Consider the following 24,286-nt stretch of genomic DNA (forward strand, 5'->3'; position numbering starts at 1 on the left):
ATCTATATTTTGGGGTCGCGGAGTGAATCATTTGGGAACCCTAAAGCATCAAGCTTTTTTTTCTCTTTTGCAGTGAAGCACTTTAGGCTGCATGCTTTTGTGTCTCAAAGGTGCTGTATAAATAAATCAAGTTGAGTTATTCTGTGGCTGGACAAGGTAATGCTCAATATGCTCATGTTTCATACAAGCCGCAACCTCAGGTCTTAAAATATGAAGCCCACGTGGAAGTGCTAAAAACTGCAGTTCCTCGAGCGTCCACTTGAGGCTGGTTGCAGAAACACCAGAAACCACATACACACCCATTCAAAGAAGACGATCTTTACAGCAGAAATAAACATGTTTACAGCCTGGTTCAAAAAACAGTTTAGGTCTGAAGAGCTCATATCTCTATCAGCACACACTGTACGGGGGTGAGTTTATTATAAATTGTAATTATTGAAGATATTAAACTTATGAGTTTTGCTCAAATAAGGGCATGGCTGACTTGACTGACAGGCAGGAACACTGTAGCTGTTGGCTAGGAGGCTAAAGGCCCGCCTCTTTACCTCACACTAGCTCCACAGAAGTTAGGTTGAGTTCAGCATTTCCAATATGGCTCCAGCTGATGATCGACTTCAAAGCAGCACTTCAGAAACAGACGGGTGACGTTGCAGAGACTACGCCCATTTAATATATAGTCTGTGGTGTCATATGTGCACATGCTTTGTGGGTAAATTAGGTTTAATTTGAGATTTTAGTTGCACTTGTGGACCGGTGCATTTGGTGTTCAGGTTTCATTTAGTTGAACTGAAATCTTAACGCTCCACTGACTCTTTGATAACTTACTCTGAGTCAAACTCTTTTAGCACTGATGTCCTATGCTGCACATTACTTTGTGAACTATTACTGGGTTTATTTCTAGGCTTACCACGTTAAGATAAGATGAGATAAGATATTTCTTTATTGATCCCTGGGGGGGAATTCAGTTGTTGCATTAACCCAGACATAAGTACAATAGAGCATTTGTTGTCCCGTTTGTTGCTGATTTGTTGAGCTGCTTTTTGCTTCTTGTGTAGATTTTTAACATTAGCTGCTGCACTAAATGCATCTCTGTATATAACACCCAAAAAACTCCTTTGAGTAATAATATCCCAGCTCTGCAAGTCTGAATCAATTAGAAAGACACGTAATATATAAACTGTTTCAGTTCAGCTAAGGTTGTGATATCTTTGCTGGATTGACAAATATTACCGCTCTGTGTTTACTTCTGTGCCCTGCTTGATAGACGAGAGAGAGAGAGAGAGAGAGAGAGAGAGTTCTCCGGTAACATAAGGTCACCAATAAACCTTACCTCATTGACCTTTGACCTCTCCCTCACCAGGCAGTGAGATGATGTGAGAAGTCCATACTGCAGCCAGGGGCAGAGGCACAGTGGGCTTAGTGGGCGGGTCATGATTGTGTCAGTGCGGGGCTGACCCTGTGGAGCGTCTCTCCCCTCACCAACTGAAGTCTGTATGAAGGTCGCCTCTAATTGGTGCCCCGGTGCTGATTACCTGCTGAGACCTCATCACTGCGTCTGGATATAACAGCAAGTTCAATAAGGAGGGAGCTGACTGTGAATGCATCAATCTGAGATCTGAGAGGAGTTAACAGAGAGACTCAGAAGAAAGGTGTCGTTTAGAATTAAATGACGTATTGATATTTTATCTTTTATATTTTGGAGTCATTTTAAAACAAATCTAGACAAAACACTCAGGGTTCAAATTAAGATTAAATTATACAATCATCCATTAGGTGCTGAAAAGTTTCTTTCATTTAAACAGTAGAAGGCAAATCTAGTTTCATATTATATTATACATCTGTGCAGTCACTTTCCATATCAACTGATTAAAAATGTATGATTTAGTTATGCTGATATGACATTAAATACATTATACACATCTGTTGTAGGGCAAATACCATTCATTTAAGTATCTAATGTTTTCATTATTTAAATATTATGATCTAAATGATGACTTCAGACTATCATACAAAGATCACACTTTAATTCAACACCTTTAAAAAAGCCTGATCTCTTCATCTAACTCTTCCTCATTTCAGGAATCTGTGAAGAACTTCTGATCGTGTCGATCTTCTTACTTTGCTGATATAATACTACATGCCAAGGAAGCATTTCATCAGTCTTGTTGCTGATGGTCTTGGTAGGTCATGAAAAGGCATCACTAGTAATTTCACTCTGTTTCATGAGTTTAAAAATTCCTCCAAGAGCTTTGAAGTACACTACCAGTCCAAAGTTTGGAAACACCTTCTCATTGAAGGGTTTGTATTTATTGTAATGATTGTAAACACTGTAGATTAATACTGAAGACATCAACACTATGAAAGAACATATATGGAATTATTGAATGAAGAACAAAGTGTTAAACAAAGCAGAATCTGTTTTATATTTTAGATTCTGTAAAGTAGCCCCCGTTTTCCTTCATGACAGCTTTGCACACTCTTGGTATTCTCTCAGTCTGCTTCATGAAGTGGTCTCCTGGAATGGTTTCTAATGAACATGAGCCTTGTCAAGAGTTCATTTGTAGAATGACTTGTCTTCTTAATGTGCTTGAGACCATCAGTTGTGTTGTTCAGAGGTAGGGTTAGTACACAATGGATAGACCTATTGGACAACTGTTGTAATCCAGATTATGGTAAAACCAGATTATTTCATAGTTTTGATGTCTTCAGTATTAATCTACAATGTTGGAAATAATTAAAATAAATAAAAACCACTGAATGAGAAGGTGTGTCCAAACTTTGGACTGGTAGTGTACAATTGTACTTCCAAGAGTTTTGATGTATACAATGTTAATAAACAAATATTGTAATGATTTTCAAATCATTTAAGCCCTAGAACTAATTGAAAACAGTGCAAAGACAGCAAATCAAATCCCTGCATTAAAAACAGACATGACTCTTTCGTGGAAATCACTGCATGGGCTCAGAGTCACATCTAAAAACACCTGTCTGAGAACAAAGTTCATCACTGCATCCACGAATGCAGGTTCAATCCAAGTGGCAACCTCTGGTCTCAAAATATGAAGCCCATGTGGAAGTGTTATAAACTGCAGTTCATCGAGTGTCCACTTGAGGCTGGCTGCAGAAACACCAGAAACCATATACACACCCATTCAAAGAAGACGATCTTTACAGCAGAAATAAACATGTTTACAGCCTGGTTCAAAAAACGGTTTAGGTCTGAGGAGCTCATTTCTCTATCAGCACACACTGTACAGGGTAATTTTTTTAACAACGGGATGGTTCAGAAAATATTAAGATTACAAGTTTTTGCTCAAATAATGACATGACTGACTTGAATGACAGGCGGGAACACATAGCTTTTGGCTAGGAGGCTCAAACTCCGCCTCTTTACCTCACACTATGCCTCGTTGAGTTCAACATTTCCAATATGGCTGCCGCCGTCAATTGGCTTTAAAACAGCGCTCAGAAACAGATGGGTGATGTCACGGATACTACATCCATATTTATACAGTTTATGGTTAAAACTGAACCATGCATATAAAACTATGATACAGAAACACAGAGACTTCTCTGGACCTGAGCTAGTTTAAGATGGACTGAGAGGAAGTGGAAAAGTGTCCTGTGGTCTGATGAATCAAAATCTGACATTCTTTTTGGAAATCATGGACACTGTGTCCCCCGATCCAAAGAGGAGAGGGAACACCCTGCTTGTTATCAGCTCACAGTTCAAAGCCAGCGTCCCTGATGGTATGGGGATCATAAGAGTCCATGGCAGAGGTAGCTTCCACATCTGTGAAGGCTCCATTAATGCTGAACAATATATACAGGTTTAGGAGCAACATATGCTTCCATCCAGATAATGACGTCTTCAGGAAGACCTTACAGATTTCAGCAAGACAACTCCAAACCACATTCTGCACGGATTACAACAGCATGGCTCTGTAGTAGAAGAGTCACTTTAAAGTCCAGAACCTGGTCTCCTGGGTTCACAATCGTTTACAGTGTTGTTCAAAGAGGAGCTGATGAACCCTGTACCTACTCTTTGAGAATTGGTGTTGTATTTGAAATAAAAGTATTTGCACAGCTAATAAACAAGAAAGATGGCTAACTGGCGTCTAGCCGTATTGTTGAATGTATTTTTTAACCTGGATGTTATGTTGCTATGTTCTGTTACATAGTGGTTACAGCTTATGATTTAGGACAGTTTATAGAGCAGGACGTTTTTGTGATTATTTACACCTCTGAAATAAGTACAACAGTTTGATTCTGCACACTGCATTCCTCTCAAATATTAACATAACTCAGAGAACAAGGGTTCCTTTATTTGGAGACCACATCATAAAGTGCCCAGAGTAGTCACAAGGCTTGTTCAAATGACTGCGAGCTGTTTTTATCCCTCACATCTTCTTCATGACACTTGCCACAGACAATAGATCCGTTTTCCTGCCGCTCTCTACATGAGGCAAATTCTTAAGGGAGGCACACGGTGAAAGATCTGCAGAGAAACCAGAAGTCATGAGCTGTATCGCTTTGATTTATTGAAACAGGGTGAACATCATGCTTACATCTGTTAAAGAAAACACTGAAGCCACAAACACTGATGTGTGTGTGTGTGGGGGGGATTAACACGTGGCTGATAAAGGAGCATTTTAAGTGAAGACCATGAGGAATAACAGGATACTATTATCAGAGATAACTAGGGGTGTATCAATTCATCTACTACATCGATGTATGGATTTATATTCCTATGATCCGACTACATGGATCTGTGCTCAGCAAGTCGGCCTTCCTGACGACATATCAATCTAACATTGTTTTAAAAGGTAATAAATGGATTGTATCCATACTAGGAAATAACACATTGGATTTAAGCACGGCAGACTTTATATGGATGTGTTTTTTTTACACTTTTAATGATAAAGACGTTAAACTTTACTCAATTCAGGCTGCCTGTCTGTGACGTCATCGCCACGCGCCAGCAGACAACAAAACATAGCATGGAGGACAACAGAGGAGAAGCCGGCGAGCCAGAAATGATCAAGACACCATTGTGGTCCAGTGTGTGGAAACACTTTGGCTTTTACAAAGACAGAGATGTTCTAAATAAGTCGCTCACTGTTTGTAGGATATGTAAAGGTCAAGTAAAGTTACCACGGCAACACCACAAATCTATCCAACCACCTACTAAGGCGCCATGGGATTTCAGACAACGCCGGCCGTCCAGGCACCTCATGCAGCGTTCATCAAGGTAACATCAGCTCTGCAGAAGCCTCAGGCCTCTCCAGCATGTTTAGTCAGAGACTAGGACAAAACTCGGCTCCGGCCAAAAACACCACAACAACAACAACAACAGGACTCTAGGACTGTCCAGTATCAAGGGATTTATTCCACAGTCACACAGGATGAATTTTTGGCTGAATTACTGAATCGATTTCAAGTCACTGAATCGTTTCGGATCGTATCGTTCTAAATGAACCAATATCATCCTTTAATCGTATCAACAACCACGAATCATGATACGAATCAAAGCGTTGTTTAAAAGAATCATTACACCCCTAGAGATCACGTCTACCTCACAGCTCCTTGCATCATGTCAGGTCAGTAAGATGTTATTTGTTAATATCTGCAGACGGTTCTTTATGTATCATTACCTCCGTCATATTCATTAGCAGGTTCTGCTGCCACAACTTGACTTGTTAATGGTGCTAATAGCAAACATCCAGCCAGCAGCAGAAAGGCTTTCAGATGCACGGATCATTGTTCACGTCACAAAAAGATCCCTCGGCCTCTGGGTGCTCTTTTTCTCTCTCAGTGGCCTCCCTCTCCCTCCCTCCCTCTCCCTCCCTCTCTCTCCAGTAGCCCCCTTGGGAGCGTGAGGGTTGAAATGACACACAGTGGCTGACTGTCGCCCTGGGGCCCGGGTTCTGGCCTTGGCTGGCTGGATCTGTGTGGCAGCTGGTGAGCCCGCTGCCCTCTCTGTGGCCTGCAGCATCAACAGTGGTGGTAGTGGGACTGATTGGAGCCTCACTCTGATCTCTGACTCTGACGCTCAAGTGCTCACTGCTGCCCACACTGACTGGTGGAGAGGAAGTGAGACAGAGAGAGGGGATGTAATCAGAAACACACACTCGCACACAGACACGACTCTGTCTGCTGAGATGGCTGAGAGTCGCATGTGAAACATTAAAATCCTCAGAAAACAAAACAAACAGCAGAGTCATGATGCGCCGAGAGAGAGGACTACAGTCATCGGGGCCAGGATGGCAGAGTATGTGGACTCAGCAGTGACTGTGGTCATTATGGGGTTATGTTGAACCAGCAGCCAGATCTATGTGGACTAACTGTTGCTGGAGATGCATTGATATGGCATGAAGGAGGCTGCCTCATTAAGTAACATTGTCTTAAGTCTGGATTTAACCTGTGATCCTTCCTGTCACATGTTCAAGGCTCAGATCAAACAATGATTATCATAAATACAAAACAAACAAAAACAAAAACACGCCTGTAGCTTTTTACTTCATCACCCTTAAAGTCTTCCCTTTAAACAAACATATACATGTGTACATCTGAACAGCCAGCAAAAACTACAACCACCATAACAGACACACACATCTGTCTCACACCGTTACTGTGTTCTGGTTCAGTTAGCTAACATCTTATTAACAGTGTTAGCACGTTTAAGGCTTCATCCTTTATCCCAGCCCTTATTTAAGACGACAGTCACTCTGATAACATCATAACCATTTAAAACATCCACATTTTTAAAGAACACAAAATGAACTAGACTTTATTAGCAAGAATTCCCCCGACATTAAAACAAGCTTCTTTGATCTTCACGGTTAAACGTGTGATTTAAAACCCAAAGAACAACCACAGGTTTGAGGAGGGGAAGAGGACAGAACATTAAGGCAGGAATCATGATCCATTAAAAGAACAAAACACAGGTGGAGAGAGGAGCTATCTTCAAATGTAACCATGATGATGATGATGATGAAGATGTCTGGGTCAGGTGGGTCCGGTGGGTCAGGTGGGCCGGGTCTCAGTGGTGTCTGCTTGTGTAAATTCTGTTCCTGAGAACAACTACAGGAGGGAGGTGGTGTCGGAGGCCGGGGTGGTGCTGCATGTGGTCGAACCATCTGGTTACGTTCACGTACTGCTCCTTCTCCTGGACCGCCAAGTCCACCTGAGAGAGAGAGAGGAGAGAGGAGAGAGGGTTACGTCAAAAGAACATACAGTCATGGCCAAAAGTTTTGAGAATGACACAAATATTACATTTTCACAAAGTCTGCTGCTTCAGGGTTTTTAGGTGTTTTTGTCAGATGTTTCTATGGTATAATGAAATACAATTAGAAGCATTTCCTAAGTATCAAAAGCTTTTATTGAGAATTACACAGAATTCATGCAATAAGTCAATATTTGCAGTGTTGACCCTTCTTTTTCAAGACCTCTGCAATTCTCCCTGGCATGCTGTCAATCAACTTCTGGACCAAATCCTGACTGATGGCAGTCCATTCTTGCATAATCAATGCTTGGAGTTTGTCAGAATTTGTGGGTTTTTGATTGTCCACCCGCCTCTTGAGGGTTGACCACAAGTTCTCAATGGGATTAAGATCTGGGGAGTTTCCTGGCCAAGGGCCCAAAATCTTAATGTTTTGTTCCCCGAGCCATTTTGTTATGACTTTTGCTTTATGGCAAGGTGCTCCATCATGCTGGAAAAGGCATTCTTCATCACCAAACTGCCCTTGGATGGTTGGGAGAAGTTGCTCTCGGAGGACGTTCTGGTACCATTCTTTATTCATGGCTGTGTTTTTAGGCCAGATTGTGAGAGAGCCCACTCCCTTGACCGAAAAGCAACCCCACACATGAATGGTCTCAGGATGCTTCACTGTTGGCAAGAGACAGGACTGATGGTAGCGCTCACCTCGTCTTCTCCGAACAAGCCTTCCTCCAGATGCCCCAAACAATCAGAAAGGGGATTCATCAGAGAAAATGACTTTACCCCAGTCCTCAGCAGTCCAGTCCCTGTACCTTCTGCAGAATATCAGTCTGTCCCTGATGTTTTTACTGGAGAGAAGTGGCTTCTTTGCTGCCCTCCTTGACACCAGGCCTTCCTCCAAAAGTCTTCGCCTCACTATGCGTGCAGATGCACTCACACCTGCCTGCTGCCATTCCTGAGCAAGCTCTGCACTGGTGATGGCCCGATCCCGCAGCTGAAACACCTTCAGGAGACGGTCCTGGCGCTTGCTGGACTTTCTTGGGCGCCCTGGAGTCTGTTTGGCAACAATTGAACCTCTCTCCTTGAAGTTCTTGATAATTCGATAGACGGTTGACTGAGATGCAATCTTACTCGCTGCTATAAACTTCCCTGTTAGGCCCTTTTTGTGCAATGCAATGATGGCTGCACGTGTTTCCTTGCAGGTAACCATGGCTAACAGATGAGGAACAATGGTGTCATGCACCATCTTCCCTTTAAAGTGTCCAGTCACTCAATCATGACAGATTGATCGCCAGCCTTGTCCTCATCAACACCCACACCTGTGTTAATGTGTGTGACACCTGTGTGTCATTGAAATGATGTTAGCTGGTCCTTTTGTGGCAGGGCTGAAATGCAGTGGAAATGTGTTTTTGGTGATAAAGTTCATTTTCAAGGCAAAGAGGGACTTTGCAATTAGTTGCAGTTGAGCTGATCACTCCTCATAACATTCTGGAGTATATGCAAATTGCCATTATAAAAACTGAAACAGCAGACTTTGTGAAAATTAATAGTTGTGTCATTCTCAAAACTTTTGGCCATGACTGTACAGATGTCAAAGCTTTGGACCTTCAAACATTTCCACTTTGGTGATGAAAAGAAATCAAAGCTGCTGCATCACATCGCCATTGATGTTTACCACACATGATCACAAACACAGTTATTCAGGCCTTCATGCTCCCTGCTCTCCTCGGACATCCTCTGATGCAGGACTTCCACCAGATCCGTCTACGATCCTCTGGCTCCGTGCTCTCTCGTCTGTCAACACACACTGGTTGTGTTTTCAGAACACAGCACGGAGCAGGACCTCTGGACAGCTGGAGTCATGTGACTGAGGTTTCCCTGCAGTAATCACTGAATCAAGGATTCTCCTCCTCCTCTCCTCATCCATGTTGTCTTTCTGGTCCTCTGAAAACCTCTGACCTGTTGACTCCAGGCCTGGCTCCGCTCATCATGACTTTGGTTTGTTGTTGTAGTTAAGTGAAATACGATCTGGTGATAACACAGAGTGTTTTATTCTGAAAATTAACCGGATGTTTTCATTTTGTTTTGGTGAAACCTGACTTCCTGTCCCGCTCCATCTGCTCTGTTGAGATTGATGCGTCGTGCTCCGGCATCCGGCAAAAATAGAAGTCTTGTGTTTCTGATCCGGAGCTGTGACAGATCGGAGACAGACCGGACACAGATCTGGTGGAATTTGGCCGTAAGGGGTTCTTTCTTGTGAACATGCGCCAACCGTGCATGCAGCCTGTTACAGTCGCTTCTCTTCATTCATTCTTCTTTTTGATTGTTCTTCTCTTTCTTCATCACACTTCGTCAGATTTTTCTCTGGCAGTTTGTTGAAGTTGTGACCTCTTTTGGCCTTCTGTTGGTGAGAGTTGTGGACTGTTTTTCACGATGAAATCACCAACTCTAACTTTTACTCGCATTACTGTTCCCCGGCAACCCCACTTCATTTTGTTTTTACTCATGCTCAGCTGGTTGAGATGAAGCCGGCCAGCTAGTCGACTGAACCGCTGGATGTTCTTGTGGAGCTCTGGGGATTTAGGACACATAGAGACAGAGGAGGCATAGAGCTACAAAGGAGGAGAGCTGGTATAAGGAGACGGAGGTTTATGGAGAGGAGATAGAAGCCGTGTCTCTCCTCTCTCATCATGGGCAACGTGAGATCTCTGGATAATAAGATGGACGAGCTAACAGGACTAGCCAGGAGTCAGACGGAGTTTCAGGAATGTAGCATGGTGTGCTTCACTGAAACATGGCTGCATCAGGATATTCCAGACCACAATGTCTCCATTGACGGCTTCCAGACTGTCCGGGCAGACCGGGATACCAGTGAGAGCGCTGTGGGCCTCCGACCATATTATCTGCACAGGGAGATCTCACATGTCATACTGGTAGCTGTTTACATCCCCCCTCTGCCAACCTGACTACAGCGTCCAACGTTCTCAACGCTGCCATAGACAGACTCCAGACAGACCACCAGAGTGCCCTCTTCCTGATCTCCAGACAGACCACCAGAGAGCCCTCTTCCTGATCTCCATACAGACCACCAGAGTGCCCTCTTCCTGATCTCCATACAGACCACCAGAGTGCCCTCTTCCTGATCTCCAGACAGACCACCAGAGTGCCCTCTTCCTGATCTCCAGACAGACCACCAGAGTGCCCTCTTCCTGATCTCCAGACAGACCACCAGAGTGCCCTCTTTCTGATCTCCAGACAGACCACCAGAGTGCCCTCTTCCTGATCTCCAGACAGACCACCAGAGTGCCCTCTTCCTGATCTCTGGGGACTTCAACCATGTATTTATTTTATACAGAGCTTCTGTGTTCTGCACATACTTCTATTATCATTATTTTCATTGTATTTGTATTTATATCTTATTAATTACTTCTTCTATTAATATTATTTGATATTCTTACTTATTGTGTATAGGAGCAACTCTATTGACTGAATTTCCCTCCTGAGGTGGATTTTAAATGAAGAAAACCTGGTTGTAAAGGGAAATAAAGTATATCTGATTCTGATAAATGAGCCGTTAGTTCCTGGGACTCTCTCAGCTTGACTAGTCTGTGTCAAACAGACATGTTTTCATCTTGCTGCAGACTGAAGGTGCAAAAGAATAAAAAAAAGCAAACCAGCAGAATGCATCAGGACGTCCTTGTAAAGAAATCTTATTAGGCATGAGCTTTTTCATCATCTAATTAACTCGAATGTGGAAATAGCCCACTCAGACAACCACCCCGCCTCAGAGCATTCTAGCATCAGTCAGGTTTAATGTTTGTGTAATGTTGTTTTCCATGAATTGAACATCAGGACAGGCGCTGGTTAAGGGTTGGGCTAACTGACCCCTGGTCCCCGAGGTTAAAAAGCACACTGATTGCAAACCAAAGTGACGCTCCTCTGCCTGGTGGCGGGAGGCAACCTTCCATCTCCGCCACAACCACTGACATCTCTCAACATGTGATCCCCCCCTCCCTCCCTCCCTCTCACTCCGTCTTTCCCATTTCTGGAGTCACTTTTTTTGAATCCTGGAAGGCATAACAAACTTGCTTGCTCCTGGTCCGAGGCTAAAGATATCACTTTGTGCCACATCACTTTATAAAGAGAAGTGAGAATGTGTTTATAACCCGTGTGTTTATTGCCAACTTGTTCTCACTGGCCTTTGGCCATATGACTGGTCCGATTGTGTGTTATGCACACTGACAAATCGCTTATTAAAGTTGTGGTTTGACTGAAGTGAGCACTGATGGGGAGGGAAAAGGATGGATGAAGGGATGGATGGATGGATGGATGGGTGGGTGAGAAAGTCCTTGGTAAAAAACACAGAGGCAAAACAAATCAATCACAGTTACCCCGGAATAGGCAATCCCCCTTTAACTTCTCAAACTGAAGGATACTTCAGCTTTCTCAGAAGTTATTAGTAACAGAAATCATCAAAGCAAAGCACCAACATGATTTACAGGAGGGGTGGATTTTATAAGCCAAAATACTATTCAATAATCATTGGCATCTAATAGGGACGGGCAATGATTTTTGAATATTTGAATATTGTTCACTTATTAAAAATTACTTTGTAATTACTTTGAATATTTTCTCATTTTAAAAGTACAGTTTTTCATTGTTTTTACCGGTTCCTGGTTGTAATACGGTATTCCCGCCAGACGGTGGCTACAGAGCGGTTTAAAGCTGTTTTTTGCGAACTGCATTAAATAGCAAAAGAAGAAGAAAACATTAATGGCAGTCGCAGTGATTTTCTCCTTTTCTGAATCTCATACTACTTCATAGGGATGGGTACCTTTCACATTTGAACGGATACGGTACCGATACCCGGTACCTGGGAATCGGTACCGGTACTCAACGATACCAATTTTCAGTACTTTTGTGTTTATGTGGTAATAAATGTTCATTTAAAAAAATAAAATCTAATTTTTTTTAAATTTAACATATTTATTTAATTTAACATGAAATGAACAGAAACAGGATTCTATAGGTGATTAGATATATTTGCTGACACGTGTTCGTGGGTTCTAATTGCTCTTTGGGGAGTTTATCAATGAACACACGTGAACGCCTGCGGACGGAAAAAAGTCAGTTCTCCGTCTCTTTATAATAACAGGACACATAACTTACTTGTAGGGCATTCACCCACACAGGAACGGTTATAAACAGGGCAGGTAGTCAGGGCGACAGGGTCAGTCTCATCTTCCTGCAGTTCTGCCTCATGGTGAGTGCGCGCGCCCGTCAGCTGCAGGCTCTGTTTGGCGCACTCCCGCGCAGATGTGCAGAGCAGAGAGCAGAGAGCAGAGACGTCCACCCGATCAGTCTCAAACTTTATTACAGGGCGAAAGTATGGAAACTCGCCTCCTCTTCCTCTCCCTCCCAGTCACAAGGATGGGTTCAGGTACTGAAACATGGTTTCGTTTGATTTTACGTGAATCGGTACTCGGTAGTACAGACGGAATTCTGTCGGTAACTATAAAAGTACTGATTTCGGTACCCATCCCTACTACACACATGTATTTCCAGAGACTGAGCATGGCTGTAAAATGTAAACACAAACGTCACGCTGCGTCACACAAACACTCACGTGAAGATCGAGACAGACGCTGTCAGTGTCCGCTACTAACAACACCTCGTCCTGCTGCTGGTTAACGGGACTGCCACACAAACGGGTCGTTAATGGGACAGGTGTGTGTGTGTGTGTGTGTGTGTGTGTGTGTGTGTGTGTGTGTAATGCAGTTAGCAAACAGCTTTAAGACGCTCTGTAGCCACCGTCTGGCAGGAATACCGTATTACAACAAGGCACCAGTAAAAACGATGAAAAACTGTACTTTTACAATGAGAAAATATTCAAAGTTCGATTTTTAATAAGTGAACGAATATTTGAATATTCGAAAAAATTTTAAAAGCGCGCATGGAGACCTGACGCACAGCCGCAGCCGCCAGCTGAGCGTCTCTGCAGTGTGCAACACCTTTAACAGCTGATTCACATCCAAACATGCTTTAAACTTAAAACACCTCCCTGATAGCTGAGTGTGATATGAGACCACATGATGTTTGTTCCACATGATGGAAAATTGAAAACAAAAATACGTATTTCGAGTAATTTCTTAACAACCAATTAATGGATACTTGATTCATTGTTTACATCCCTATGTCAGACAGAAAGGATTTGTAAATGTTAGCCTCATGATTCAGGACACAAAGTTTAAACCAAAAGCAGTTCAGTTTTGTATTAAAACCCAAATCATGGATCTATTTCAGTTCAAACCGTTGTACATAAAATGAAATGATAAATGCTGAACAGCATTAAAGAGTCTGTCTCCTGAGCAGCCTCTGAGTGTTAAAGAGAGTGAATCTAAAAGTGACTTACGATGAGAGGATGGATTCCAAAGTACATGAACACATCAGCTACAGTCAGCTGGTTCCCGGCCAGGAACACCTTGTCCTGCAGGTAAAGGTTTAGATCCTGCAAGAACACATATTCACAACATAAGCAACTATGCACACAGGGTCACTCAGTCATGCAGCATGGTATACATCTCTTTGTAAACGAGCTTTTCTTCACGTGAGCGATGAAGACAGAGAGGTTACTTTCATTTGAAACTCTAATGAAGCCTCTGAGACGTGAGAAGCTGTTTGTGTCATCATGAAAACAAACTACAACAAAGAGGAGGTGAAGAGAATCTGCAGCTCTGCAGAGACGTTCATGCACAATTCACATTTCTACAAAGACGCTGCTCTCATGACGGACTCCGCAGACGTTAAAGGAGGTATGATAGCAGGTTTGTTAACCTATATATCTGTGGATGCGTGAGTCTGGATCCTAGCGTGCGTGTGTGTCTATGTGTTGTGCTTCGTGGGTAGGCATAATGTGTAACCTGAGGGGGTTTACCATGCCTCCCCATGACTGGGGACTCAGCACAGATGCTCTACAAAACAGGCTGTTTGTTTACTCCACAACCAAATGAATTCAGCTCTAGCTTGCACGTCTAATGAAGCCGTCCTGCACTTGGCCATCAGGACGTGGGTTTCTCAGTCCGTGTGTGCAAAGTCGTGCATGGCAGTGCTGGTCCCAGGGGAAGAGACCATCTTTAGCACTTGTACATTGTGCAAAGGAAACACTCCATGCACACAGAGCATCTTGGGGGCAAATGGAGTTATTGTGCGGCAAGAGTGGGTGATGCCAAACAAGGCATGAAGACTGCAGACTTCCTCTCCTTCCACAATCAGATCCTTGCTTTTCTTAGCCTACAGCCATGGAGCCGAAGCCCAGTCGAGCATCAGCAGAGACACAGCTCTCCAGACACATCCACCCAGCACATGGAGCTCCAACCTGGGTTCTCCTACTGCCCCTGCCTTCAGTGTGCACCCTATGATTGGTGCATTCAGACTCAACAATGATGAAGTTTGAAGCATCATTGAGACAGAGTTAGTCGTCAGCTGTTTCAGACATTAGAGGATCTGTGAAGAAGTTCTTCTTGAAAGTCTTGTTTCATGTCCTTTGGGTGGGCCATGAACATGGAGTGAAAAATCAGCAGATCCTCTTCACTCAGTGCATGACTCTGTTAGTTTTAGATGCACTTTGACTTAACTACTGTTATTATCTGGTGTCATAACAGTGCAGGGACTTCTTTCTACCATTACTGTCTATCTACCAGTGTTGTAGTCGAGTCACCAAACCTTGCATCCGAGTCCAGTCCTTATTATTTGAGTCCCAGTTAGGGTTGCAAAGGGGTGGAAAATTTCCGGTAAATTTCCGGAAAGTTTCCGGTAAATTTCCATGGGAAGTTAAGCTGGGGAATTTTGGAAATATTCCAAATTCGAAATGATGAGAATTTATGGGAATTTAATGGAAAAGTATCATATCCACGCATAAATATTTGTTTTGTTATAAGCAGACATCCATCCAAAATAATACAATTTAAACAGATTTATTTGTAAGTAGAACTTAATCAAGTGTTAAATATTTTATTGAACAATCAATTCTTTCATTGAAGAACAAAAACTTGAATGTTGAGTTAAATATTACTCATCCCCCAGACTCTACCCATTCAAAAATTAACAAAAATGCAATCCCAAAAAAGTCCCATTCAAAATGTTAAATTAAAAGAGCCGTTCTCCCTCCAAACAAGTACCATTCAAAATGTTAAATTAAAAGAGCCCCTCTCCCTCCAAAAAAGTCCCATTCAAAATGTTAAATAAAAAGTGCATGTAGGGGGTGTGGTCTCAATAGCCCTGCAGTAAGCAGTGTGCTATGTGCATGTGATTGAGGAGTAGCATAGATATTCAACTGTACTTGAGTGAAATCTGGTTGTTTTAGTCAGGATTATGCTAAAATATATTTGCCCCAACTATATTTAAGTTCCCTATTAAGAGCCAACATTCAATTTAGTAAATTCCTGGTTTATTCCTGTTTATTCCTGTTTATTCCCGTTAATTCCCATGGAAAGTTTCCAACTTTGAAAATTCCTGGAATTTTGCAACCCTAGTTCCAGTTCAAGTCGAGTCACCAAACCTTGATTACAAGGAGGGCGGCTGTTTCAATCTAAACTATTGACTGTCTGAGCCTGGACTGACTGTGTGAACCTTTAGTCACTAATATTACCGTTACACTGACACAGTGAAGTGATGAACAGTCTCAGTAACTTGAGCATCTCTCTTGTTTTGGGGTTCATCCTGTACAGATGTCTGTTAAAGTTTGAGCTGGTCTCTTTCCTTGATGGGTCTCTTAAATCTCCAACACGTCGCTCTGCTCTCGCTGCATTTACTGTGAAATCTTTGAAAGAAGAACACACAGCTGGTAGCGTCTTTAAATCCTGGCAGACGTCACGTGAACGCGCAGGCACGGGAACGCTCGTGCCAGTCCCTCACTCTGAACAGAACACATTTTATCAAACATACAAAATCTAACATGAACATTAAAACAGTCTGGATCATTATACACTGCGTGCACAATTATTAGGCACGTGAGTATTTTTGTGAATATGTTAAAAACTGTTAACAGTCGTTTTAAAATTTGTCAAGAAGTCAGATAGTGAATATATTTCTTCAACTGTGTGGTTAAAATGATGCTTTTCAAATTACTTTGACTGTATTTTTAAATAAATGCAGAATCTGCAGAAATGAGCGTGCCAAATTATTATGCAAGTTGGTGATAAGAGTATATAACTTGTGAAAATTAAGAACTAGGCACCATTTTAAACGTTCTGTTGATTGAAAATAATAATATTTACTACAAATGTTTTCAAACTTCAACAAAAACAACTGTTTTATTTACATTTGTGTACAAAATAAAACTGTTAATGTCTTTAAAACATTTCAAATCTAAAGTGTTTCTCAAATGTCCAATATAACCTCCTTTTCTTTCAGTGAGGGTCAGAGGTCACTGTAAACTGATTTAGTTTCTGATGACTTCTCTGCTGACACTGTGAGCTGTACCGTGTATGTCTTTCCAAAGAGGCTCTTTGAGCTGTATTTCAGCCATTACTGTAAATGATCTTCTTCAGTATTCACCACAAGTTCTCAGTAGGGTTGAGATCGGGTGAGCAGGCAGGCCAGTTCATGAGGCGATCATCTTTTGTATTTTCCTGCATGGAGGTAAAGACATTCAGCTAAAGTGAAAAAGACGCTTGTGTTCATGCATGAGCACAATGCACCGTCACATGCCTCACGTTATTCCCAGGACAGGATGGCATCTCAGGGCTTTAAAGAGGATCACCTCATGAACTGGCCTGCCTGCTCACCCGATCTCAACCAGACTGAGAACTTGTGGTCAATACTGAAGAAGATAATTTACAGTAATGGCAAGAAATACAGCTCAAAGAGCCTCTTTGGAAAGCCATACACGGTACAGCTCAGAGTCATCAGAGAAGTCCTCAGAAACTAAATCAGTTTACAGTGACCTCTGACCCTCACTGAAAGAAAAGGAGGTTATATTGGACACTAGAGAAACACTGAAGATTTGAAATGTTTTAAAGACTTTAACAGTTTTATTTTGTATACAAATGTAAAGAAAACTTTTTTTTTGTTGAAGGTTGAATACAGTTGTAGTAAATATTATTATTTTCAATCAACAGAACGTTTAAATGGTGCCTAGTTCTTAATTTTTATAAGTTATATGCTCTTATCACCAACTTGCATAATAATTTGGCACACTCATTTCTGCAGATTCTGCATTTATTTAAAAATACAGCCAAAGTAATTTGAAAAGCATCATTTTAACCACACAGTTGAAGAAATATATTCACTATCTGACTTCTTGACAAATTTGAAAATGACTGTTAACATAGTTTTAAACATATTCACAAACATACTCATGTGCCTAATAATTGTGCACGCAGTTTATAAGCCCGAGTCCTCCTCACTATCATCTAAGTCCTTATGCAGTCAATGCTCAAGTCCGAGTCCAAGTCCGAGTCATCAGTGCTCGAGTCCGAGTCCAAGTCCGAGTCATCAGTGCTCGAGTCCGAGTCCAAGTCTGAGTCATCAGTGGTTGAGTCCGAGTCATCAGTGCTCGAGTCCGTGTCCAAGTCTGAGTCATCAGTGTTTGAGTCCGAGTCATCAGTGCTCGACTCCAAGTCCAAGTCCGAGTCATCAGTGCTCGAGTCCGAGTCATCAGTGCTCGAGTCCGAGTCCAAGTCTGAGACATCAGTGGTTGAGTCCGAGTCATCAGTGCTCGACTCCAAGTCCAAGTCATCAGTGCTCGAGTCCGAGTCCAAGTCTGAGTCATCAGTGCTCGAGTCCGAGTCCAAGTCCGAGTCATCAGTGGTTGAGTCCGAGTCATCAGTGCTCGAGTCCGAGTCCAAGTCATCAGTGGTTGAGTCCGAGTCATCAGTGCTCGAGTCCAAGTCTGAGACATCAGTGGTTGAGTCCGAGTCATCAGTGCTCGACTCCAAGTCCAAGTCATCAGTGCTCGAGTCCGAGTCCAAGTCCGAGTCATCAGTGCTCGAGTCCGAGTCCAAGTCTGAGTCATCAATGCTCGAGTCCGAGTCCAAGTCCGAGTCATCAGTGCTTGAGTCCAAGTTGAGTCACGAGTCCTGCAAAATGGGACTTGAGTGCTACAACACTGCTGTGTACTTATTTAATCAAGACACAGTCAAGGTACTGCACATGTAACAGTTACAGTGTCCTGATCAATCAGGCAAAAATGACTTTAAACGACAACTGTCATACTTATAATTCTCAAGACTGTGAAGAATCTGAATTTAATGTCAATGTGCAATCTTTCATTTAACAGACACGTCATTCTGTGATAAAATCAGAGAGTGGTCACGACTCTGAATGAGAAGCCGGTAAAGACACTCAGGGATTTAAAGATGTTGGTGCAGCTGTTGACTTAAGTCCAGGTCTGAACCGACCCAGGTGTGTTTGATTCTGCACTGAAATCATAAAACTAATGACAAGCAACCTGATCAAATAACAGTTGCATGAAATCACTCACTACTAGACTTATTGGTTCAAGAGACGAGGACAGACTTTCTCAAACTCTCGGCTTACTCTTTGTGTTTCTGAGATAAAAGCAGCGAACTCTGCCAACATTCTCCAGCCTGGTTTAAACTGCTGCATCTGCTCTATGCCGTGGTCAGGGCCATAAGTCCGCCTAGCCCCGTACCTCTGCAGAAGCCTACATATGTAGCCTGACGTACACTTCCTCAAAAATGTAATGCTGAAACAACAGACTGCGAGCCCTGTGATTGGTCTGTTGGGTAGCATAGTACTTCTGGAGTTGCCGTTCATTGGCTGTACAGACCATCTCCTCCAACATCTCTTCTTTTTTTTGTTGCAATAATTGCAGTTTGATCAACATTCATCAGCTCCAACTTTAACATTGTACCTTCAGATACATCATAGTTTCCTACACAAACATGTAACAGAACGTAACAGAGCTGGAAACTGGGGATATGACTAGCAGAGAAATCGCACAGCTGAGGAGTGTTCTGGCAGAGCATTGCAGAGCGACGCGGACACTCTGGACAAGAAGCCAAGAAGCGTGTGGCGTTCATGCTGGTGTCAGCCACTATGACTCAGCGTCAATGCAGAAAACTTTGCTTCGTCTGTTGAAACTTCTAAAACCAGTTACATTAAATCTGTTTCTACAGTCCTCTGGTTAATCCCGTTCAGCTGGTCTGATTATAGTGAGCGTTGTGTATATTTGCTGTTTCACTGCAACTGGTTATTAAATCTCAAGTGTTGCATGATTTTTATTTTGTGGCTTTTTTGTTTATCTTTCATTCTGTATCTGTAATATGTTGTGAAAAGCTCTTTGTACCTTGTGTCTGTGAAGAGTGCTCTGTAAATAAAACATATTTACTCTGCTCACAGACGGTTTGTTTGTTTTTAATCAAACTGCATGAGACACTGAGTTCACTTCAGAAACAAGTCTCAGCTTGAAACAGCTTCGACTTTCTTATCTGCACCCAGGGGTGAGAAAGTTGAAGAAGTCCTACAGTTGACAGTCTTTATGTCTGGATGATATAATGGAAGATGACTCGTGTGTTGTAAGAAGAGTGTTAAGGACGGAGCTAAAGCAGCGGGACAGGACAGGGGGGCCACCGGGCAACACCACTGAGCTGCTCAGGGCGACTTCCGTCTGTAAGTGGCACCATTAAAATATTTAAGAGGCCTGTCCAGATAACATGCTGCCGCACAGCGTGATTCCTCAGCCACGCCACGACTGCGTGTCATGCTGAGAAGTGTGCACGTACCGACACACACACACACACACACACACACAAACACTCCATGCTGACACAACAGTGCCAAGAGGCGCTGAGCGTCCAGCAGACCAGTGGCTGGTGATCCATTTCACGCTGACTGGCGTCAGGCACATTAAAGCATTTTTCTCTGTCATGTGGGGCCATGTCACTGAAGGGCCATACATCAGTCTGTATTCCTGTCGCCTTTGCCTTAAAAAACAAGCACACACACACACGCGCATGCACACACACACATGCACACACACACACACACACACACACACACACGCAGTGGCCGAGCTGATGGACGAAGAAAAGAGAAAAGAACTGAGGAAAACTGAGGTGCTGTGGCGCCACGCAAAGGCACTGAATGATTTTTTTTGAAGTATTTTCTATTAAGACAAAAACTTTGTAGCATCAACAAAATAGAAAAATACTTTCATTACCACTGTGTGAAGTCTAACAACAGAAATGCAGTCTGAATCCTTCAGTCTCAGCTTCAGTACCTTCAGAACGGTCTTGATATCTTCCTTGGTGCAGCCGTCTAGCTTGGTGACTCGGTGCTCCAGCCACTGCTGCACCACAGCCCTGCTCTCTGCAGAGTCTCCCAGCAGCTCCGGGCGCTTTGCTTCTTTCACCAGGTGACAAGCGATGGTCACCAGTCCCACCAGTGGAGGGCCATTATTATTCTGTAACACAGGGATCTGTATGGACGGGTGGGAAAGAGAGGGCACAGAGGCAACAGTGAGAAGCACAGAGAGAGGAAGAACGACAACAGATTGAGCTTTAATTGATCATATTTCAATTCAGACAATGTTAGGATGTCACTGCATTTGATTGCATCTCTTTTTAACACAGATCTGTGCAGACAGAACATGCAACCTTCTAATGGTCCCAAGATGAATGAGTTGTATGCACTAGGGGTATAACGATTCATCTACTACATCGATGGATCGATTGATATTCCTATGATCCGACTACATGGATCTGTGCTCGGCAAGTTGGCCTTCCGGACGACATATATGGATGTAACATTGTTTTAAAAGGTAATAAGATAAGATAAGAGATTCCTTTACTCGTCCCACATGGGGAGATTCAAGTGTTACAGTAACAGAGTAGACAAAGTGCAAAAGAAATATATAAAGCAAACAAGAGCCTATAAATGAACAATTATTAAAAAGTTATTAGCAATTAAAATTAAAATCTACTCGGGACAAAAACATCACAACAACAACAACAGCAGCCTGTTGCACCAGCTGTGCCTAAGTTCAAACGTAGCCTAGTTTGAACGGAAGTTCTCATTTAGGATGGAGTTTACACTCTGCTAACGTTTTGTGTGTTGCACCAGCTTAAGTTGCAACTTAATTCTTACACTTGGGTCCTAGTAGGTGTAAAGCCCTCCGTAGGGTACCCGTTGCTAGGAGCGTCATTTTGAAAAGTGGGATGATGAGGAGATACAGAGGGTCCTCCCAGCTATATGACGCCTGCAACGTGATATCCGCGAGAGATTAAATCCTTGAGAAAAATATGATGACCAAGATTTGCCCTCCTGAGTATTAACACATGTTGTAGTTGATAATTGTACCACTCAATGTCACTTTTATTATAGACACCGTAGATTAAGGATTTAGACTGTAGTTATCATTACTTTAGTTTGTTTCAGCTGTTGGTCAGTTCTGAGACGATTAGGCACGAGAGATAACAATGCATCAGAATTGGTGCTTTCCTCTGATTGGCCGCTGGAAGTGTATACGTCATATCTGAGACAATGTTTTGGTTAGCTTGGACCAAGCGGTGCCGGATACGGCCCTGGTGGTGAGGCTTTCAGCAGTGTGACTGCCCCCTGGTGGCTGGCTGCAGTATAGGTCAAAAAATCCGTCTCCCCCATTCATTTGAATGGGGGAGCAGTCAAACTTTAAAAAATAAATACACGTCGTACGAATGTTTCTCATATCCGTATGCTGTGGTTATATGTAGTTAGTATTTGACTGTTTTGTGTCCAAGGCTTCTTTTTTCTGAAAAGTTTCTTTTTCGTTAGTTATTAGAGTTTAAAAAACGGGGTTTTACTTCCTGTTTCTTTTGATTCACAGCCGCCGTAGAACGAAACTTCAAAGGACACACAGCGTCTTGTGACATTACGCTGTAGGGCGGAGCTTATTACAAAGGCTTCACAGGCTCTGGCTGCACAATGGCTGCACCAAGCGGCAAACTCCGGTCTCAAACGATGAAGCCAATGTGGAAGTGATATAAACTGCAATACATCGAAAATCCGCTTGAGGCTGGCTGCAGAAACACCGGAAACCACATAGATATGAATGGGAAAAAGACGATCTTTGCAGCATTAATAAACATGTTTACAGCCTGGTTCAAAAAACGGCTTGGCCCTACAACGCTAATCTCTCTAATGGCATACACTGTACGGGGGGTGAATTTTTTTCTAACGTGACGGTTAAGAAGATATTAAGATTATGTGTTTTGCCCAAATAAGGACATGACTGACGTGACTCCCGGTCGGGAACACACAGCCATTGGCTAAGAGACTCACACTACGTCACACTCTGCCTAGTTGAGTTCCGCATTACCAATATGGCTGCCGCCGTCGATTTGCTTCAAAACAGCTCTCAGGGACAGATGGGTGACGTCACGGATACTACGTCCATATTTTTTACAGTCTATGGGCTGCACCCAGGAGAGGGATTTTTTGGCTTCAGATCTGTACAACAGGGGAAGAGGCGGAGCAACACTGTCCATTTTTATTTACAGTCTATGGTTTGGACGTTATGGTCTACTAGTTCAGATGAACCTCATGTCTCCGTGTTGCAACCAAACAATGACACAACTTAAGTTACAAACTAACTAGTTACAACGTTTGATTTAGTGAGGACTTTACACCCTAACTTAAGACACAACTTATGCACAGCTGGTTCAACAGGCTGCAGGACTCTAGGACTGTCCAGTATTAAGGTCTTTATTTCACAGTCACACTGGTTGAATTTTTGGTTGAAAAGTTATTGAATCGATTTCAAGTCACTGAATCGTTTCGGATCATATCGTTCTAAATGAACCGCTATCATTCTTTAATCGAATCGGCAACCACGAATCATGATACGAATCGAATCGTTGTTAAAAAGAGTCGTTACACCCCTTGAATGCACTGTGATTATCTTCATATATCTGGATAACAGCAGTAGATTAATTACATAAAGTGAATTATATTAACTAAATGTTTAAACAAGAAGATAAAAGAATGATTATTTTCATCACACAGTCAAACAGACCATAATATTAACGACAACTCCTCTTCAGTAATCAACACCTGAAGCTGCATCACAGCCACTCCTCCCTTCACTCTGCGGACGCGCATGCGCGAAGCATGGAGCTACTTCCAATATGCTGAGTTATGGAAATAAGACAGCCGGCTTCAGCGTGGCCAGACATTGCTGTAAATGTGTGCTCAACTCATGACATATATCGTGTGCTATCACCTGATAACACAAGGCAGACACACCTGGACGACATGATGATGATTGTGACACATGTGACTAGCTTCTTAGCATCATCTGGCTAGCTTCTATGTGCTAATCAGGATCATTTCACAGGCTTTGACTAAAATAATCCTGCAGTAGGAAGTCTGAACACAAAACGAGTCATGCTACCTTTTTATCCCCCTGTGTGCTGTACTTGTTCGGCTTTTTTAATCCTAAATATCTCTCCAGCGATGATAGCTCCCGTAGCGCCATGTCTGAGTGTCTGAGGGGCAGCACAGTGTCTGCGCGACCTGATTGGCTGAAAGTCTTTAATTCCGCCCACTTTGTTTTGACGGACAGTGGCAGAAACCAATCAAACGCAGCAGGTCAGTCTATCAAGACATTGCATCAGTGAATGAGCCACCGTCCTTTTAATATGAAGAAACAAACCAAACAAAGGGGATTACAAAGATTTGTGATGTTACTTTGACATTATATGAAGAGAAAAGAAGAACTGTTATGCATTGTAACAAATGGTTAGAAAATATACTGTATCTCTTCCTTATACACACAAACAAAGGGGAAATATTACTGTGGTTTATTTAACATCAGGCTCAACTGACAATTATTCTTCCACACATCAGAGTTGAGACTACAAAACAACTTGAATCTTCATCTTTTAATGAATTGCTACATGGTGCTCATACATAAAGCCAAAAAAGCAGATTCATTATATCTTTTAGAATAGATTTTAAGATGATTTTACTGGTTTTTAAATCTCTTAATGGTCTTGGACCTTCTTATTTATCAGATTTGCTTTTATCCTATGAGCCAGTGAGAGCCCTCAGGTCTTCAGGTAGTGG

General features: G+C 42.6%; 1 protein-coding gene across 2 annotated transcripts; it reads right to left on the minus strand.

The window, feature by feature from the left end:
* Nucleotides 1-4,519: 4,519 nt before the first annotated feature.
* Nucleotides 4,520-23,762, minus strand: eef1e1 (eukaryotic translation elongation factor 1 epsilon 1). Of its 2 annotated transcripts, none has more exons than XM_034706727.1 (4): nt 23,613-23,762; nt 20,463-20,660; nt 13,632-13,727; nt 4,520-7,186 (listed from the first exon to the last, which is right to left on the minus strand). In XM_034706727.1, the coding sequence occupies exons 1-4, from the start codon at nt 23,694-23,696 to the stop codon at nt 7,043-7,045; spliced, it is 522 nt and encodes a 173-aa protein (XP_034562618.1). In that variant the 5' UTR covers nt 23,697-23,762; the 3' UTR covers nt 4,520-7,042. The 2 variants fall into 2 exon arrangements, with proteins under 2 accessions (XP_034562618.1, XP_034562619.1); XM_034706728.1 differs by lacking the exon at nt 23,613-23,762 and adding an exon at nt 23,235-23,365 and having other exon boundaries at nt 6,501-7,186.
* Between the last annotated feature and the right edge of the window lie 524 nt (nt 23,763-24,286).

Source organism: Notolabrus celidotus, chromosome 17 (assembly GCF_009762535.1).
Source record: "Notolabrus celidotus isolate fNotCel1 chromosome 17, fNotCel1.pri, whole genome shotgun sequence".
Taxonomy (NCBI): Eukaryota; Metazoa; Chordata; class Actinopteri; order Labriformes; family Labridae; genus Notolabrus; species Notolabrus celidotus.

Bases quoted from the DNA above. Each gene is read 5' to 3' on its own strand.
- eef1e1 (XM_034706727.1), bottom strand. From the start codon at position 23,696: ATGGCGCTACGGGAGCTATCATCGCTGGAGAGATATTTAGGATTAAAA. The intron at 20,661-23,612 runs GTAGCATGACTC...CCGTCCATACAG, and splicing joins GCACACAGGGGGATAAAAAG to ATCCCTGTGTTACAGAATAA. The intron at 7,187-13,631 runs GTAAGTCACTTT...TCTCTCTCTCAG, and splicing joins TTGGAATCCATCCTCTCATC to GTGGACTTGGCGGTCCAGGA.